The sequence below is a fragment of the Macaca fascicularis genome, chromosome 15 (assembly GCF_037993035.2).
Source record: "Macaca fascicularis isolate 582-1 chromosome 15, T2T-MFA8v1.1".
NCBI classification, from domain to species: Eukaryota; Metazoa; Chordata; class Mammalia; order Primates; family Cercopithecidae; genus Macaca; species Macaca fascicularis.
The window spans coordinates 124,512,224-124,533,331 of record NC_088389.1 but is presented as its reverse complement, the minus strand read 5'-3'; the positions used below and the strand labels follow the sequence as shown (position 1 = coordinate 124,533,331).

Here is a 21,108-nt window from a genome sequence, read left to right as displayed (position 1 = left end):
AGCCCACCAAGAGTTTTGCCTAGGCCTTTCCTGGGCCTTAAAGCACGACAAAACAATGAAGGAATTCTTAAGGCCCATTTAGGATTAAACAAGTTTTACTGTGGGTCTAAAGAAACTTCTCAGGCCTCCACAAACAAGTGTATTGGCGTATAAAGGAACTCCCCAAACCTCCGTGATTTAGCAGGAGACAAGATAAGGGTAATCACCCCAGCACCTGGACCCATTTAGATTAAGTAAATTTACTGAGGCTCCAGAGGAAGGTGTTCAAGACTCAGACCTTAGTTACAGACTAAAAGAAGTTAATCATTTATGTCTTTAGACGAATGCACACTTACAGATAGATATGTAACTTAGAAGGTATATAAGCTATGTAAACTTTGTGATATTGAGTTGGCCTGGTGATAACTTTCAGGTATTCTCCCCGTAACCCATCACAGAAATAAAAACTCTCTTCCTCCCCAGTTCATCTGCATCTCGTTATTGGGCCACAAGAAACAGCAGCCCCACCCTCAGTTTGGTCCGGGAACATAAGTGTTTAAAAAAAAAAAAAGAAGATGGGGTATATATGTCAAAGCACTCCCAGTGGCCAAAGCTAGAACAATTTGAACAAGAAAATAAAGCAATATTGGATTTGGGGATAATCCCTCTGTTGCCCAGGCTGGAGTGCAATGGTGCAATCTCACCTCACTGCAACCTTCGCCTCCCGGGTTCAAGAAATTTTCATGCCTCAGCCTTCTCAGTAGCTGAAACTACAGGCGTGTGCCACCACACCTGGCTAATTTTTGTATTTTAGTAGAGATGGAGTTTCAGTATGTTGCCTGAGACTCAGTATGTGGTCTCAAACTTCTGAGCTCAGGCAATCCGTCTGCCTCAGCCTCCCAAAGTGCTAGGATTACAGGTGTGAGCCACTGCACCTGGTGCCAACCCCACTTTGAATAAATAGAACCCAATGCAGAGTTCACAAATACCAATTATATGGGTATATTACAAATATACCCATATAATTTATTATCTGAGAAGCTGCTGACATCCCATGACTTTCCTGAGCAGAGGCAGGTACTTCACTACCATACCCCTGCAGCTTCTTTTCCATTTAGCACACATCCTCCTCCTATAATACACAACTCTCTCAAAGACATGCTCTAATAGTGTTTCTCTAAATGCATCCTGAACTCAGAGATAACAAACATTTGTTGTGGCAGAAAAGACTGGCTTCCTACACTGCCCACTCCTCAGCTACTCAGGAGGCTGAGGAGGATCGCTTGCTAACATCTTCTCAGTTTTGTTCATGTTTCATTAACTGCATGCTTAAGCTTACCATGGTCACCATCTTGACACTGCAGGCTAGAGAGCTCACTAGGTCCTGAAGCTGAATCTAATTCAACCATAGTAATTCCATGATTTAAGACAGGAATGAGCTACATGGTACAACTGTGGTCAATGAGATATAAGGGAAAACATGTGGGAGGGCTTATGGACAGTTTTTCACTCTCTAAGGGATGCATGACAAAACAGTATTACTTCCAGTCTGGGGGCATTGCTATGTAATGATATGCTAGAGTTGCTCAGTCATCTTGAGACCACAAGGGGTCAATCCTGAAGATCAAAAGCCAGCACACTGGGAAGAGCAAATAAGAATATAATGAGTCTAGGTCCTTGGCAATATCATTAGGCTGCTGTGCTAAGCACTCTATTCCTGGAGTTTATGTGCAATAATAAATCCCCTTATTATAAAATACATCAGGTATAGGCATTTTGCACAATGCTAACTTATTTAAAATGAAATATTCTTTTTATTTTTATGAGCAAGTTAAGAAATCAAGAATATAACTGTCTAAACTGTTGACTCTACTGTACTTCTAAACAAAAAAATATATATTATTCTAAAATATATTCAAATTGAAAACTGGTGCTTCCCTAATTTGAACATACTGCCACAAGGCCAGCACGGTGGTTCATTCCTGTAATCCCAGCACTTTGGGAGGCCGAGGCGGGCGGATGACTTAAGGTCAGGAATTCAAGACCAGCCTGGCCAATATGGTGAAACCCCGTCTCTATTAAAAATACAAAAATTAGCCAGGTGTGGTGGCACAAGCCTGTAGTCCCAGCTACTTGGGAAGCTGAGGCAGGAGAATCACTTGAACCCAGGAGGCAGAGGTTGCAGTAAGCCAAGATCACACCACTGCACTCCAGCCTGGCAATAGAGTGAGACTACGTCTCAAAAAAACAAAAAACAAAAAACCACACATTGCTTTTAAATACAAAGAAAATACTCCCACTATACTGCAATCTTTCAGTTCAATTGAAGATCTTGAGACAGATATTACACATTTAACAACAGCTATAATCTTCCTCGAAGGCAGTCTAAGGAGTCTTGAGAAGTCAGGGTGGAGCTACAGTTAAGAGAAGGTACAAGGCATGTATAGTCTGAATGCTGAAAATAGGAAGCCCAGCACTGGGAAGGATCAAGAACAAGTATCAATAATAAGGATGAACAGTGTGTATCAGGAGAGCAAAATAACAGAAATGTCAGCATTCCCAAGGGTTTCTTTAGAGTGTCCCTTCTCCCACCCCTCAATCTCCTGCTCTCTTTCAATCTTATGGGCTCAGTTGACACTACAACTTTGATACAAATAACCAGTGTCTCTACCTCCAACATCTCTCCCTGATTCCTATCTCTAGATTTTCTCACCATCCAGCCTCAAAAACACATATCTGGAAAAAAGAAAGGGGGTTGTGGGGAGGCGCAATGGTTCATGCCTGTAATCCCAACACACTGGGAAGCCAAGGCAGAAGGATCACTGGAGCCCAGGGGTTCAAGACCAGCCTGGGCAATTTAGTGAGATCTTGTCTCTACTAAAAAAAAAAAAAAAAAAAAAAAAAATTTTTTTGACATGGGGTGTTGCCCAGGCTGGATTGCAGTGGCATGATCGTGGCTTACTGCAACCTCCGCCTCTTACGTTCAAGGGATTCTCCTGCCTCAGCCTCCGGAGTAGCTGGGACTACAGGTCCCCACTACCATACCTGGCTAATTTTCTCTATATTTAGTAGAGACGGGGTTTCACTATGTTGGCCAGGCTGGTCTCAAACTCCTGACCTCAGGCGATCCGTCTGCCTCAGCCTCCCAAAGTGCTGGGATTACAGGCCTAAGCCCCCATACCTGGCCAAAATATTTTTTAAAGAGTTCACATCCAAGGGTAGTCAGCACTCTCAAAGTCAACAATACCAAAAGAAAACTAATCATAGTAATTAATTTCTCCTCCTGACTTCTCTAGTGATAGTACTGTACTGATTTTTTACCTGATTAGATTTTCTCATTCCCCAAAATTCAATCTGCTTCTAGCTCCTCTACTATTTCCTTAACATCTCTCACATTAATCACCTTTCTTTTTCCTTTTTTTTTTTTTTTTTTTGTTTCAAAGACAGAGTCTCACTCTGTTGCACAGGCTGGAGTGCAGTGGCTTGATCACAGCTCACTGTAGCCACAATCTCCCAGGCTCAAGTGATCCTTCTGCTTCCCAGGTAGCTGGGACTACAGACACACACCACCAAGCTCAGCATTTTGTTTTGTTTTGTTTCGTTTTTGGTAGAGACACTAGGCTGGCATCAAATTCTGGGGCTCCAGCAATCCTCCTGCATCTGCCTCCCAAAGTAATGGAATTACAGGTGTGAGCTACCATACCCAGCCAATCTTTTTCTACTAGGTCAAGACCCTGGTCCAGAAGCTCTTTTCTCCCAAGGTTTTGCCTCCTTATCAATCACTTAACTCTTGTGTCTCTCCACACTCAGGCATTGCATCAGATAAATCTTCCTGAAGAACAATCATGAGCATAGTTTCTCATTGTTCCCAAGATCAAACTTGTCTAAACTTTGAAGAAAGGAAGTAATAAGCTATGCATAGTTACATAGGCAGCATTTGAATTGAGGTGCTCCTAATTCCTAGAGACTGTGCTCTTCATCAACCAGCCTTGCATGTATCAGTACTACCCAACTCTTTCCAGCCACTATCAAAAAATATTGTTTCATGCTCTGTGACATAAAGGAGAAGGAAAGAAAAGAAATTTAACGAAGTATTACATATTTCAAAACATAAATGTTCAAGCATGTCTACACTAGACAAAAATCAAAGCAGTCACATGTGCACATCCATATGCGGGATCAACATGTGTCCTCAGGCATGTATATTATACTGGGTAACCCATTCTTTCATCTTCATAAGCTGAGCTCACTAATCCTCCCCCGATAAGATTAAAAATGAATGGACTGTCTTGATGCAGCTTCAACTATCATCTCCAAACAAAAAAAGCTCACAAACATCTCTCTCTCAAAATGACGTCCCAGCTACTTTTACTGACTAGAAAATAATGACTTAGATGTCCTGGCAACACCTTCAATTCAACATATGAAAAGCATCTCTACAAACTGCCTTTCCTTCCAATCATTCCAATTTCTATTAATGGATCCTGGTTACAGGGTTAGTCTGTATGACACTATCCATTATGCCTGTTTCCCTTATGAGTGGGGTAAACATTTATCACACAAATGAGACACTTTTTTTTTTTTTTTTAGACGGAGTCTCGCTCTGTTTCCCAGGCTGGAGTGCAGTGGCACGATCTCCTATCACTGCAAGCTCTGCCTCCCGGGTTCACGCCACTCTCCTGCCTCAGCCTCCTGAGTAGCTGGGACTACAGGCGCCTGACACCACGCCCGGCTAATTTTTTGTATTTTAGTAGAGATGGAGTTTCATTGTGTTAGCCAGGATGGTCTCGATCTCCTGACCTCGTGATCCACCCGCCTCAGCCTCCCAAAGTGCTGGGATTACAAGTGTGAGCCACCGCACCCAGCCGAGACACTTTTAAGAGTAAAAGAGGGGTCAAGCATGGGGCTAATGCCTGTAATCCCAGCACTTTGGGAGGCCGACGTGGGAGCACTGCCTAAGGCCAAGAGTTTGAGACTATCCTGGGCAACATAGTGAGACCCCATCTCTGCAAAAAAAATTAACAAATTAGCCAGGCATGGGGGTGCACACCTATAGTCCTAGCTACTCCAGAGGCTCAGGTGAGAGAATCACTTAAGCCCAGGAGTTTGAGGCTAAAGTGAGCCATTATCATACCACTGCACTCCAGCCTGGGCAACAGGGCAAGATCTTGTCTCAAATAAATAAGGAATAAAAGGGGGTCCTTGTTAAGAATTAAGCATAGGATGGGCGCAGAGGCTCACACCTGTAATCCCAGCAATTTGGGAGGCCAAGGCGGGCAGATCACTTGAGGTCAGGAGTTTGAGACCAGCCTGGCCAACATGGTGAAGCTTCGTCCCTACTGGGGAAAAAAAAAAAATACAAAAATTAGCTGGAGGTGACAGTGTATGCTTGTAGTCCCAGCAATTTGGGAGGCTGACGCAAGAGAATCACTTGAACGTGGGAGGCGGAGGTTGCAGCAAGCCGAGATTCCACCACCGCACTCCAGCCTGGGCAACAGTGAGACTCTGTCTCAACAACAACAAAAAGACAGAATTAAGTGTAGACAAAAGGCATAAACTGAGATGTCTGATCACCCTACTTATGAAAAGCACACATAATACGGAAAAAATTATCAAGTAGAAGCAAGGAAACCTGAGTTCTATTTCTGGCTCTGCTGCTAACTATTAATAGCTTCCTGACTTTAACCAATTTTCTGGCCTTTAGTGCTTTCATACATATACTGAGAAAACTAGGACTGGCGTCTAAGGCCCCTTATAGCCTCTAGTGCATATATATCTGAAAGCTGGATCAACTCACACAAAAGGGGGATCCTTAGACAGGCAATGAGGAAGGAGGGAAGATAGGTCAGAAAACAAGAAAGAGCTTGAGGCAACCCAAACAATCAGGACCAGGAAGTCTGTGAGGCAACGGTGTGTCTAACTTCCAGTATTCATGTGTCCTTTCCATTGGTCTTTTTATTTTTTTCTTTTGGCTTTGTAACTGATATACATGTTTACCGGAAAACATATAAATGAAAATAAACAGGCAAGAAATTATATTAAAATCAACAAAAATCTCAATACCAGCAATGATCACTAGTGTTTTAAACTTTGGTATAAACCCTTCCAGACATTTTTCCATGCAAATATATAAACGCATTTTTAATGTGATAAAAGCTGTGTAGCCAATTGACATAAAAATATATTCACCATATGCATATCAATAGGCATATAATCATTTCATCACTTTTAACGGCAGCTTAGTACTCCACCTAATGTATGTGCCACAACTGTTTCACCAAGTCCCTTTTAAATTACAATCTTTCATGAATATATATAATTAATACACACATATCTTACAAATAAACCTCCATGGTCTTGTCCCAATAGTGCCTTACAGTAAGTTCCTTGAAGAGTGACTGTCAGGTCAATCGGTATGGGCTTTTTTTTAGTGTACATTAACTGGCCTCCATAAGTTTTCCACCCAAGCAGTATATCACAAAAGAATGGTAACTTAAGAATTTCTCTAAAGCAGTATTCAAGATGCCTAAAGCTAAAAAAAACTCCACATTTCACTACACACCATCTTATGACTCTTTTTTCATGACCCATGATACTCACATGTATCTGGCTGGCTAATAGTTTAAAATATAAAGCCACTATTTTTCTTCAGGGAACACATTACCATGTTACAGATCTTAAATGAAGTTTCTGTACTTCTACTGTATCACAGTATAAAGAGAGATTCTTCTACATTACGTGCAAAAGACACTTTCATTTAATTACTTATTTCAAAGATCCATGCACAAAGAACTACTAATACATAAAATTCATACTCTTTTGCTATTTTTAAATTGAAGCAATTAGTTAGATGAATAGTAATTACCAAGAAGCAGACTAACCACAGAATTTTAAATTTTTCTTCAGATCTCCTCCTGGCTTGACCTAATTTAACAATAGACAATGTAGAGCAGAGAAGCTATTTAGGCAGGACTACAATGCCTAACTCTGTGACAGCACACAAATGACAACAAAAAACAATGCTCAGATAACTCAGGAGTCTTTTTCCTACCTCTACTGTTGAATATGAAAAACAAAATTGCCTATCTAGGCAACATAAGGAACTGAGCTATCAAATAAAAATTAGATTTGAGAACAGAGATGAGGAAAGTCCCAGCTCCATTGTTCAGTCAGCCTGGTCACTTTCAGCAAGTCAATTTATCTCCATGCACTGATGTTTCTCACCATTAAATCATGCACTGCTCTACCACCTACTTCAAAGCTATCATGAGAATTGATGAGTCATAGTCAATAAAAACATATCACATTCTTTAGAACATTAATTAGAATATTCATGAATTCTAAAAAAAATTATAGCAAAACCAGGTGAGATACACTCACGCAATTAAGATTAAATTTAAAAGGCAAGAAAACATCCAGATTTTTAGGTGCTTAGTTATTCTGCCTCAGTGGACAGGTCTAATACTGTATATAAATAATATTAATATGATTTCTAGTAGAACAATAGATTTCAAAAAAAAAGTAAGTACAGAAAGGGATGTGGGAAGCATAGGAAAATGAAGATGGTGAGGGAAAAAACTTGTTTACACTATACATAGTGCCTTTCCTAGGAAGTGCCCCTTCCCACCCACCTTAATGAATGTCACAGTAGACACGAGAGTGTTCTCCATAAAAATATTGAGAGGATGGCCCAGAGCTGATGCGAAAGTTAAGAAAAGGTAGAAAACCACCGGGGCAAAATAGTAATATGCATATTGAAATACTGATTTTATAAGAGGAAGAAACTTCTAAGCCAGAGAGAAGACAACTGTTAATTTAAAATTAATATAAATGGATAGAAAAAAATCTGAAAAGCTGAGTTTTTCATCCATCTCAAGAAAGAGCCACAAAATCCATCTTTAACAAAGTGGAAAAAAAATAGTTAATAGTAATGAAAATTACCCTACTGCTTTAGACAACCAAGACAAACTGGATGCCAGGCAATGAAGGACAGAGATCCCTGAAAATCAGGAAAGAAAAGATGAGCTGCTCTAGTAGGAAGAACCCAGACAAAGGCCTGGAGGACAACTTCCTGAGTTGACATGAAAATGAGAGCTAATGGAGATCAAGGCAGAACAGAGTAATGGAGAGAAGAGAGATAGAAGGCCAGAGATCTGCGGAAGATGCACTTCAAGAATTCAGCAGGATACTGATAAGCACATGCATGTGACATAATTACCAAAAACCAGGGAAAAAACATCTGACCAGTATACAGATCTGGCCAGATGTCACTCTGAGCCTATGCATGTTTCCACCAACTAACCTTAAAAAACTTATTTCACTCACATAGTGCTGAGTACAAAATCAGGAAAACCTTGCCTGGGTAGTGGAGAATAATTAGTCCTACAATGAGTAGTACTGCTCCAAATGTGCCTAATAAGATAACTGCAGATTAGACAATGCAGAAAAACTATATAAACACACGATATGTTCTATACATACATGAAATTAAGAAAGTAATTTCATTTACAATAGCATCTAAAAGAAAAAAAAAATCTAAAAATAAATTTAACCAAGGAGGTGAAAGACTTACACACTGAAAACTGCAAATCGTTACCAAAAACAAATTTCACCTAAATAAAGACATTTATGTGCACAGGAAGGAAGACTTACTATCACTAAGCTATACTATTCAATGTGATTTACAGATTCAATACAATCCCTACACAACAAGACCTTCTCTCAAAAAAATAAGTAAAGAATAAAAAGGAAGTCATTATTAAGAATTAAGGGTCACCTCAAATTCATATGGAATTGCAAAGGACACCAAATAGCCAAAACAATCTTGAAAAATTACAAAATTGGAAAACGCACACTTCCTGATTTCAAAACTACAAAGCTACAGAGATCAAAATAGCGTGGTACTTGCATAAGGATAGACATACACCAATGGAGTAGAATGGAAACTCCAGAAATAAGCCGTGAATGCCAACTGATTTTAAGGGTGCCATAAAAGAAAGGTCTCTTGAACAAATGCTGTTAGAGCAACTAATTTTTCTTTTTTTTTTTTTTTTTTTGGAGACGGAGTCTCTCTCTGTCGCCCAGGCTGGAATGCAGTGGCCGGATCTCAGCTCGCTGCAAGCTCCGCCTCCCGGGTTTACGCCATTCTCCTGCCTCAGCCTCCCGAGTAGCTGGGACTACAGGCGCCCGCCACCTCGCCCGGCTAGTTTTTTTTTGTATTTTTTAGTAGAGACGGGGCTTCACCGTGTTAGCCAGGATGGTCTCGATCTCCTGACCTCGTGATCCGCCCGTCTCGGCCTCCCAAAGTGCTGGGATTACAGGCTTGAGCCACCGCGCCCGGCCTAGAGCAACTAATTTTTCACATGTAAAAGAATAAAGTTGGACCCCTACTTCACATTATATATGAAAATCAACTCAAAGGGATTAATGGCCTACACATAAGAGCTAAAAACATAAAACAGATAAATATTGGATTTGATAATAGATTCTTATTTTTGACACTAAAAATACAAGAAGAGGCCGGGCGCGGTGGCTCAAGCCTGTAATCCCAGCACTTTGGGAGGCCGAGGCGGGTGGATCACGAGGTCAGGAGATCGAGACTATCCTGGCTAACATGGTGAAACCCCGTCTCTACTAAAAATACAAAAAACTAGCCGGGCGTGGTGGCGGGCGCCTGTAGTCTCAGCTACTTGGGAGGCTGAGGCGGGAGAATGGCGTGAACCCGGGAGGCGGAGCTTGCAGTGAGCCGAGATCACGCCACTGCACTCCAGCCCAGGAGACACAGCGAGACTCCGTCTCAAAAAAAAAAAAAAAAAAAAAAAAAATACAAGAAGAGAGAGAGAAAGAAGTTGGGCTTTCTTAAACCACAAACTTTTAAAATGAACCAAAGACCTATCATTAGACTTAAAACTATAAAACTTAGAAGAAAACATAAGGCAAAAACTTCATGGTATGAATTTGGCAATGACTTCTTGGATATGACAACAAAAACCCAGGCAACAAAGTAAAAATAGATACACTTATTTTTACTTAAATAACCCAATTTAAAAATGGGCAAAGAGGCCAGGCATGGTGGCTCATGCCTGTAATCCCTGCACTTTGGGAGGCCCAGGCGGGTGGATTGCTTGAGCACAGGAGTTTTAGACTACCCTGGGTAACATGACAAAACTGCAACTCTACAAAAAATACAAAAATTAGCTGAGCTTGCTGGTGCGCGCCTGTACTCTCAGCTACTCGGGAGGCTGAGGTGGGAGGATCGCCTGAGCCTGGGGAGGTGGAGGCTCCCGAGCCGGGATCATGCCACTGCACTCCAGCCCTGAGCAAGAGAGAGAGACCATGTCTCCAAAAAAAAAAAAAAGAGGAAAATTCTGACACATGGCACACACAGACAAACCTTGAGGACATTATGCGAGGTGAAATAAGTCAATCATAAAAAGGTATGGATGAATACCGTATGATTCCATATATATGAGGTATCTAAAGCAAGTCAAACACATAGAAAGAGAAAGGAGAATGGTGATTGTCAGGGAATGGGAGGGTGGCAAAAAATGGAAAGTTGTTGTTTCATGGGTATAGAATTTGTTTTGAAAGAAGAAAAAGTTCTGGAAACTGGCTGCAGAACAATGTGAATATACTTACACTACTGAAGTCTACACTTAAGAATGGTTAAGATGGTAACTTCTTTGCTATGTGTATTTTACCACAATTAAACAATTTTTTTACATCAACTGTATTTCTATATAATGGCAACAAACAATTGCGAATTTAAATTTTAAAAATTTACATTTATGTAATGATACCATTTACAATAACGTCAAGAAATACGAAACGGAACAATTTGACAAAAGATGGGAAAGACATGTCAACTGAAAACTACAAAACTCAGCTGAAAGAAATTACATATCTAAAATAAATGGAGATACTACATTCATGCATCAGAAGACTTGATCAATTCTTCCCAAACAGATCTTCAGGGCAAAAGAATACCAATGGCAATCCCAAAACGTTTTCTTGTGGAAATTGCCAGGCTAATTCTAAAATGCAAAGACACGGAATCACTAAAACGACTTTAAAAAATAACAAGATCAGGGGACTAACCTAGTTTTCAAGTCTTATGAACCTCCAGTAATCAAGACTGCATGGTATTGATGTAAAGACAAATAGATCAAAGGAACAGAATAAAGAGTTCAGAGACTGACTGATATACAGACAATTGATTTTTGATAAAGATGCAAAAGCAAGCCGGGTGCGGTGGCTCACGCCTGTAATCCCAACACTTTGGGAGGCTGAGATGGGCGGATCACGAGGTCAGGAGTTCAAGACTAGCCTGACCAACATGGTAAAACCCTGTCTCTATTAAAAATACAAAAATTAGGCCAGGCGCAGTGGCTCACACCTGTAATCCCAGCACTTTGGGAGGCCAAGATGGGCGGATCACGAGGTCAGATCGAGACCATCCTGGCTAACACAGTGAAACTCCATCTCTACTAAAAATACAAAAAATAAGCCAGGCGTGGTGGCGGGCGCGTGTAGTCCCAGCTACTCACTCGGAGGCTGAGGCAGGAGAATGGCGTGAACCCGGGAGGCGGAGCTTGCAGTGAGCCAAGATTGCACCACTGCACTCCAGCCTGGGTGACAGCCAGACTCCGTCTCAAAAAAAAAAAAATTAGCCAAGCATGGTGGCATGTGCTTGTAATCCCAGCTACTCAGGAGGCTGAGTCAGGAGAATCACTTGAACCTGGGAAGTGGAGGTTACAGTGAGCCAAGACTGCGCCACTGCACTCTAGCCTGGGCGACAAGACAAGACGCCATTTCCAAAAAAAAAAAAAAAAAGATGCAAAAGCTATTCAATAAATAAAAACGTACTTTTCAGCAAATGAACAACTGATTATTCATAAACAATTTCCATTTTTATCTTGCACCATATAAAAATGTAATCAAAATGAAACATAAACCCAATTGTAAAATCTAAAACTATAAAGCTTCCATAAACATAGAAGGAAGGCCAAGCACAATGATTCACGCCTGTAATCCCAGCACTTTTGGAGGCCGAGGCGGGTGGATATTAAGGTCAGTAGATTGAGCTCACGCCTGAAATCCCAGCACTTTGGGAGGCTGAGGTGAGTAGATCACAAGGTCAGGAGATGGAGACCATCCTGGCAAACATGGTGAAACCCCGTCTCTACTAAAAATACAAAAAATTAGCTGGGCGTGGTAGCAGATGCCTATAGTTCCAGCTACTCAGGAGGCTGAGGCAGGAGAGTGGCATGAACTCGGGAGGCGGAGCTTGCAGTGAGCTGAGATTGCACCACTGCACTTGAGCCTGGGTGACAGAGTGAGACTCTGCCTCAAAAAAATAATAATAATAATAATACAAAAAAAAAATTAGCCAGGCGTGGTGGCACGCACCTGTGCCTATAGTCCCAGCTACTTGGGAGGCTGAGGCAGGAGAATCGCTGGAACCCAAGAGATGCAGATTGCAGTGAGCCGAAATTGTGCCACTGCACTCCAGCCTGGGCAACAGAGCATGAGACTCCATCTAATAAAAAGAAAAAATAGAAGGAAATTCCTATGATTTGGGATTAGGCAACAATTTCTTAAATATGAAACCAAAACCCTGATCTATAAAAGAAAAAATTGATAAATTTCATCAAAATTTAAAATTCCTGTTCTTCAAGACACTGCTGAGAGAATGAAAAGATCAACTACAGACTAGAATGTATTTGCAAATCATTTGACAAGGGACTTGCATTCCAAATATATAAAGAACTCTCAGAACTCAATTATAAGAAGACAACCAACCAACAACAACAACAACAACAAAAAATAGGCAAAAGACAAGAAAAGACATTTTGCCAAAAGGGATACACAGATGACATATAGGCTTAGGGAAGATGGGCACATGGCTCACACCTGTAATCCCAGCACTTTGGGAGGCTGAGGCAGGCGGACTACTTGAATCCAGGAGTTCAAGACCAGTCTGGGCAACACAGCAAGACCCCATCTCTACAAAAAACTAAAAAATTAGCTGGGTATGGTGGCATATGCCTGTAGTCCCAGTTACTCGAGAGGTTTAGGTGGGAGAATTACCTGCGCCCAGGAGGTCAAGGCTGCAGTGAGCCAAGATCATGCCACTGCACCCCAGCCTGGGTAACCAAAGTGAGACTCTGCCAGAGGCAAAAACAAAAAAAAACAAACAAAAAACAAAACAAAACAAAACAAAAAAAACCTTGGCCGGGCACAGTGGCTCACGCCTGTAATCCCACCACTTTGGTTTGTGAAGCCGAGATGGGCAGATCACGAGGTCAGGAGATCCAGACTATCCTGGCTAACACGGTGAAACCCCGTCTCTACTAAAAATACAAAAAATTAGCTGGGCGTGGTAGCAGATGCCTATAGTCCCAGCTACTCAGGAGGCTGAGGCAGGAGAATGGCGTGAACCCGGGAGGCAGAGCTTGCACTGAGCCAAGATCAAGTCACTGCACTCCAGCCTGGGCGAGACAGTGAGACTCCGTCTCGAAAAAAAAAAAATGATGTAAAGATATTGAATACCACTAGCCATAGGGAAGCACAAATTAAAAGAACAATGAGACATCACTAAAGACCAATTGGAAGGGCTAAAATCGGCCAGGTGTAAGGACGTGGATGAACTAGAATTATCATACAGTGCTAGCTGCAATGTAATACTGTACAATTACTTTTAAAATAATTAGTTTAGCAATTTATTTTATTATTTTTTTAAAGACGGAGGTCTCACCATGTTGCCCAGGCTGGTCTCAAACTCCCGGGCTCAGGCAATCCTCCTGCCTCGGCCTCCCAAAGTGCTGGGATTACAAGCATGAGCCACCATGCCCGGCCAGCCGATTCTTAAAAAGTTAAATACATCTACCATATGACCCAGCCATTCCACTCCTATTTACTTTTAAAAAAGTGTATTATGTACAAAGATTGGTACACAGATGTTCACAGCAGCTTTATTTGTAATAGCCAAAAACTGGTGAGAAGCCGAAAGTCCATCAACAAGGGAATGTACAAATGTGGTTCATCCACAAAATGGAATACTACTCAGTAATTAAAAAGAATGAACTGTGGATTTACATAACATTGATAAATCTCAAAATAATTTAGGCTGAACTTTTTAAAAGCCAAAGAGGAGAATATGCTGTATTTATAAAATAACAAAAAAAAAAATGCTAGAAAATTCAAACCAGCCAGGCGTGGTGGCTCACGCCTGTAATTCCAGCACTTTGGAAGGCCGAGGCGGGCGGATCGCCTGAGGTCAGGAGTTTGAGACCAGCCTGACCAACATGGAGAAACCCCGTCTCTACTAAAAATACAAAATTAGCCAGGCATGGTGGTGCATGCCTGTAATCCGTGCTACTGGGGAGGCTGAGGCAGGAGAATCACTTGAACCCCGGAGGCAGAGGTTGCGGTGAACCATTATCGCACCACTGCACTCCAGCCTGGGCAACAAGAATGAAACTCCATCTCTTAAAAAAAAAAAAAAAAAAGGAAGAAAATTCAAGCCAATATATAGTGACAGAATAGATAAATTATTGCCTGGAAATGGAGGTGCAGAGGGACGTAAAAACAAACATTTGAGGGTGATGAATATGTTTACTATCTTGATTATGATAATGGTTTCACAGGTGTATAGACACGTCGCAACACAAAACTGTGCACTCCAAACACATACAGTTCATTTTATGTCAATTAAACTGAATAAGGTTGTTTAAAAAGGACAAGCAAATACAAAGCTAACTATAAAAAAGTCAGACTAAGGCTGGGCACAGTGGCTCACACCTGCAATCCCAATGCTTTGGGAGGCCAAGGCAGGAGGATTATTTGAAGCCAGGAGTTCAAGACCAGCTTGGACAACAAAACAAGATCACATCTCTACAAATAAAAATTTAAAAATTTGCCAGTCATGGTGGGACGTACGTGTAGTCCCAGCTACCAGGAAGGTGAGGCAGGAAGATCACTTGAGCCCAGGAGTTCCCAGCTACACTGAGCCATAATCACACCACTGCACTCCAGCCTGGATGAAAGAGCAAGACTCTTGTCTCAAAAGTAAAAAAATAAATTAATACACATTAAGAATAGATTTCTCTCCAATTCTCACAGAACAATGCTCTTGCTCTTGCTATGCCATAACCTCTTTCTCCATAGCATATCTGACGATTTCATAACCACTTGTGAAAGTTCTACGACATGCTGAACTGGAGGAAGGGAAGAGGGAAAGGGGAAGACAGAACACATGTAAGAAACCGAGAAATTTCTTTTTTTTTTTTTTTTTTGAGACGGAGTCTCGCTCTCTCGCCCAGGCTGGAGTGCAGTGGCCCGATCTCGGCTCACTGCAAGCTCCGCCTCCCGGGTTCACATCATTCTCCTGCCTCAGCCTCCCAAGTAGCTGGGACTACAGGCGCCTGCCACCACGCCCGGCTAATTTTTTGCATTTTTAGTAGAGATGGGGTTTCACCGTGTTAGCCAGGACAGTCTCAATCTCCTGACCTCGTGATCCACCTGCCTCAGCCTCCCAAAGTGCTGGGATTACAGGCATGAGCCACCTCACCCAGCTGAAACTGAGAAATTTCAAAAATGCTTCCATAGGGTAAAAGTATGTTTACATGTATACAGCCAACAGGATACCTAACAGTAAGAAAAAATTAATGTATTCCTGTTATGCAGAGGAGGTTGTATGCACTTTTACCATTACCATTGAATACTTTCCTGGATATTCTAGTTTATTTAAAATCAAAATAACATACAAAATTATCACCACATGCAATATTTGTGAATATTTATCCAGAAGATGCTAGAAAATTAAATATTTTTTGAAAGAAAAAGCACAAGTTACCAATGCAGAGTACCAGCCAGGCATGGTGGCTCATGCCTATAATCCCAGCACTTTTGAGAGGCTTAGGCTAGAGGATTACTTGAGGCCAGGAGTTCAAGACAAGCCTGGACAACATAGTGAGACCCAATCTCTACAAAAAAATTTAAAAACTAGCCAGGCATAGTGCCACATGCCTATAGTCCTTGCTACTAGGGAGGCCGAGGCAGGAGGTTTGAACCCAGGAGTTCAAGGTTACAGCAAGCTATGATTGTGCGCCACAGAACTCCAGCCTGGATGACAGAGTGAGGCCCCACTTCTTTAAAGGGAAAAAAAAAAAAAAAAAGTGGGGGGGCCGGGCACTGTGGCTCACGCCTGTAATTCCAGCACTTTGGGAGGCCAAGAAGGGTGGATCACCTGAGGTCAGGAGTTCAAGACCAGCCTGACCAACATGGAGAAACCCCGTCTCTACTAAAAATACAAAATTACCCAGGCATGGTGGCACATGCCTGCAATCCCAGCTACTCGGGAGGCTGAGGCACGAGAATCACTTGAACCCGGGAGGCAGAGGCTGCAGTGAGCCGAGATTGCACCATTGCACTCCAGCCTGGGAAACAAACAAAAGCAAAACTCTGCCTCAAATAAAAAAAAAAAAAATGTACACCAAGAATCCCTACAGAAGGTGAAAAGAGCCTAAGAGGTCATTATTCACAACTTTATGCCAATTAATTTGACATTTTAGAGAAAATGGGCAAATTCCCAACAAAACACAACTTACTGAAACTGACAGAACTAAAAATCAAACAGAAAACCTACACTGTTCTAGAATTAACCTCCAAAAGGCCAAGAACTATAAAGTTCTAGAACTGTATTACCAATCTTAGACAAACTCTTCTAGAGAATAGAAAACCAAACTATCCAACTTGTTTTTAAGGCAGATACCATTTGGATATCTGTCTCCTCCAAATCTCATGTTGAAATGTGACCCCCAATGTTGGAGGTGGGGCCTAGCGGCAGGTGTTTGGGTCATGGTGGCTGATCTCTGCTCAGTTGTGTGGTGTCCTTCTCGCGGTAATGAGTAAGTTCTAGCTCCATTAGTTACCACAAGATCTGATTGGTTTTGTTTATTGTGTGTTTCTGAGACAGAGTCTCACTCTGTCACCCAGGGTGGAGTGCAGTGGCGCCTCCCAGTTTCAAATGATTCTCCCGTCTCAGCCACCCAGGAAGCTAGGAATACAGGCATGCTCCATCACATCTGGCTAATTTTTGTATATTTAGTAGAGACAGGGTTTCACTATGTTGGCCACGCTGGTCTCGAACTGCTGACCTTAAGTGATCCACCGAACACGGCCAAGATCTCATTGCTAAAAGGAGCCTGGCACCTCCTCCCCTCTCTCTTGCTCCCTCCCCCACACATGATAAGCGGCTTCCCCTTCGCCTTCTGCCATGATTGCAAGCTTTCTGAGGCCCTCACCAGAAGTAGATGCTGGTGCTACACTTCCTGTACAGACTAAAGAACCTCTTTTCTTGATAAATTCCCCAGTCTCAGCCTCCGCCTCCCAGGTTCAAGCGATTCTCCTGCCTCAGCCTCCTGAGTAGCTGGGACTACAGGCACACGCCACCGTGCCCAGCTAACTTTTGTATTTTTATAGAGACGGGATTTCAATATATTGGCCACGATGGTCTTGATCTCTTGACCTCGTGATCCACCCACATCAGCCTCCCAAAGTGCTGGGATTACAGGTGTGAGCCACCGCACCCAGCTGCATACCTCCCTTTTCTAGAAGGAAATGATCTCTTGGAGCAAATACTTGATTATCTTTTATTTTTCAGATTATGACATCTCTTTGCCAGTATCTTTTTCTGGTCAATATACCTTTTTGCCAAACAAGGTAGAAAAAAGTTGAAGGGCCAGGCACAGTGGTTCTAACCTGTAACCCCAACACTGGGAGGCTGAGACAGGAGGATCATTTGAGCCCAGGAGTTTGAGACCAGCCTGGGAAACAGAGCAAGACTCCATCTCTACAAAAGTAAATTAAAAAAAAAAAAAAAGCCAGGCATGGTGGCACATATCTGTTGTCCCAGCTACTCAGGAGGCCGAGGTGAGAGGACTGCTTGAGCCCAAGAATTCAACGCTGCAGTGAGCCATGACTGGCCACTGAATCCCAGCCTGGATGACAGAGCAAGACCCTATCTCAAAAAAAAAAAAAACCAAAAAACAAAAAACAAAAAACAAAAAAGTTATCAGCTGGACAATCTTCCCTGTGATTACCAGTAGCATCTAAGAACCTGAAATCATGAGTGTCACTGAAACCAAGCTGTAAGGAAATTCCAACACATTAAAATGAAATCAGTTCATACAGGGGCTATAGGACACAGCACCCGGAGGTGACATTAGAAACTGCAAACAGGAAAAATGCATAATTCAGGGGTACTAGCATATGACACGAACACATACCATCAAAAGCATTCACTGTTCTCCCAACGTCCACACACTCAGAAAAACACTGCTACCTGCTCACGCTAGTCTTCTATCTACAGCAAACACCAAGAAAACTCAGTATTCATCAGTTTATTAACATCAACTCCATGTGTTCTCAGAGAGGAGGAAAGACCAGGAAGGAACCTACCCGTGCCCAAAATCAAGTTACCATCAGGATTCAACGGAGAAAGAATTGGGGAATAAACTGAGTCTAGGTTTTTTTGAGTAAATATCCCTCACAAATTTCTGCTCTTAGGCACATAAATTTAGCAACTTTAATTTTTAGGTTGGGGTCTAGTTCCTGTCAACATTAGGAAATGGGAGACAACTACTCCTTTTATCACAGTCAGAAGATCACCTATAGATTGTGATCGTTCAATCATACATGCGAAGATTATTAAAAAATAATAACATTAATATGTATTAAGGGCTTACTAGATGCCAAGTTGCAGCAACCCTCACAACCCTATGAGGTAAATGCCATTATTAATCAGGAGTTACGTTAACTTGCCAAACTGTGGAAACTGGGATTCCAAGCATGCTCGTCTAATCACTACGCTAATAATGCTTCAACCTGCCAATCTATTTTTTATTCTGTAAGTCATAAGGAGCCAATGAAAAAAATTAAGGACAGCAGTAATGATCATCTTCACATGCTAGAACACACTACTCAGCCATGTGCAAGGTGGACTGACGCTGGGGTGAGCAAGGGTCTTGAAAGAGATAGTCCAAGTCTGGGTCAAAAATGCTGAGGAAATGAGCACAAGAATGCATAGGAGAGGATAAAAACCTAAAATCTGTATCTAATAAACTTAGCTGGACTTTCTGGTTGTTGTAAGCATGGGAAGGGGTGAAGGAAGCTACCTCGCAGGTTACTAGCTGGGCCACCGGTTAGTTATTACTGTCCATCAATTCATGGCAGACAGAAGGAGGAACTGGTGCTTTAGTTTTGTGTAGCAAGCAGGAAGAGGACAAGTCTACCTAACACGAATCAAAATGAGAGAAAGCAATTCTACAGAATTCCTCTCCCCCGACAAGATAAGCTTCTCATATTACAGATCTTAACTTTGAAATGCTTTTCAAAAATAGGGAGTCACTTGGGCTGGGAGGGGACTTCAACTAAGTACTCATCTTACAGATTAGGCACTGAGGAGCAAGGCTGTTTCAATACCCTGTCCAGAGTGCGCACTGTTCAGGCAAAATCAGGACGAAAAACCAGCTCTGCCGGCTCCGTTCTACCTACTGCTCCTCCTGCTTCACCTGCCCTCCCAAACTACAAATAGGGATTTACATCCCCCAAATACGTTCATGTAAACACTTAGCATTCTTCAACTAAAAACAAAATCAGGTATGTACGCTAAAAATCTAAAGCCAAAAAGCATATATTTAAATTTCTACTTTTCTTTGGGAAAACTTTCCCATTGTGTCAGAGTTTCTATTCACTATAACATTCTCTATATTTCAGGTACTAAGACCAAAAAACAAAAAATCCTTTTTAAACTCAGGCCTTAAAGAAACGACAAACCCTCTCGGACATTCCACCATATGAAACCACTGACACAGACAAGGCCTGTTCTGCCGAAACCAGGCCAATTAAGTCAGGGCTCAATTGCTTCTGTATTATTGTCAGAAGCCATCTCGACCTCAAGTAAAAGTAAAACTGGAGAAAGAGGCCGGCCTAACTTGCTCCTCGGCTGGTCCCCAGCAACGCCCCTGAAACTCTGCTCCCCATCGCTGCGACCGCCCCTCCGACGCCGGGAGGACACGGAAGGAGCAGCGAGGCGCTGCCCAGCATCTGCCGCCAACTTCCCGGTCGACGGTCTGATTCAAATGCTCCCTACCCGTTTTCCATGTAGACTTGGGCAGAAATGCGCCAGGAAAACTGTTATCCACTGTTACAGGGATGCAGAACTCTGAAATAACCGAATGACTACTTATATTCACTGTCCCATGTCTAGCGCCTTTTGAAACAATAACCAAATCCTGTAAAGTTCTGTCTGCAGTCACCAGGAAAAACTTGTATTCGGGATGGAAAAACTTGTATTCGGGATGAATTCGCCTCCCCCCACCCCATGGAAAAAGACTGGCTTTCCGAGAGCCGAAGCCCCCGCCCGGAGCGACGGACTCGCGGGCCCCGCGTGCGACCCCACCCAGCCTTCCCGGGATTCAGGCCGCCGGGCCCCGCGCCCGCGCTCACCCAGCTGCTCCCCGCGGCCTGCGCGCCCGCGCGCTTCTCCGGCATGGCTCCCGCCTCAGGCTCCGACGCCGCCTTCTCCTCTGGCTCCGGCGGCGGCTCCACGCTCATGCCGCGGCCATGCCCGCGCCAGCTCGAGGCGCTCCGGGACGACGGCGACGCCGCGGAAGCGGCGGCGGTGCCCGCGCCCTCATGGGCTCTGCGGCCCGCGGCGGCCTGAGGGTCGGGCGGCGGCGCCAGCGGCGGCGCCGAGGGCTGAGGAGGCGGCGGAGGCTGAAGCTGCGGATCAGGTTAGCAAAGGACCGCAGCTCTTGCAACCAACCGCTTAGGAAACCGCTCCGACCCCGACTCCCGCAGTTGCCGCCGGCGTCAGGGGCGGGCTGGACGGTCAAGAGACTGTGCCCCGCCCCGCCTCCCCACAGGCCGGCGCCAGGCAGGAGGCCCCGCCCCGCACCTCAGCTCCCGCCTCGAGAACGGGTCCCGCGCCTGACTAGCCTCCAGCGACGCCACGCCCACTTCAGACCCCGCCTTCACCTCGCGACTGGCGCCTTAACGTCAGGACTTCGCGGCGCGCGGGAAATACGTCATCTCGAGAACCCCCGACGTCTGATTTCTTTTTCC

General features: G+C 43.2%; 1 protein-coding gene across 2 annotated transcripts in view; it reads right to left on the bottom strand.

Moving 5' to 3' along the window:
- MFSD14B (major facilitator superfamily domain containing 14B) overlaps positions 1 to 20,877 on the bottom strand; it is a 78,468-nt gene extending 57,591 nt beyond the window's left edge. For both annotated transcript variants that reach the window (XM_005582282.5, XM_074017945.1), the window contains exon 1: positions 20,491 to 20,877. In XM_005582282.5, the coding sequence (XP_005582339.1) occupies positions 20,491 to 20,598 (108 nt within the window). In that variant the 5' untranslated portion in view covers positions 20,599 to 20,877. The remainder of the gene's footprint in view (positions 1 to 20,490) is intronic.
- Positions 20,878 to 21,108: the final 231 nt, after the last annotated feature.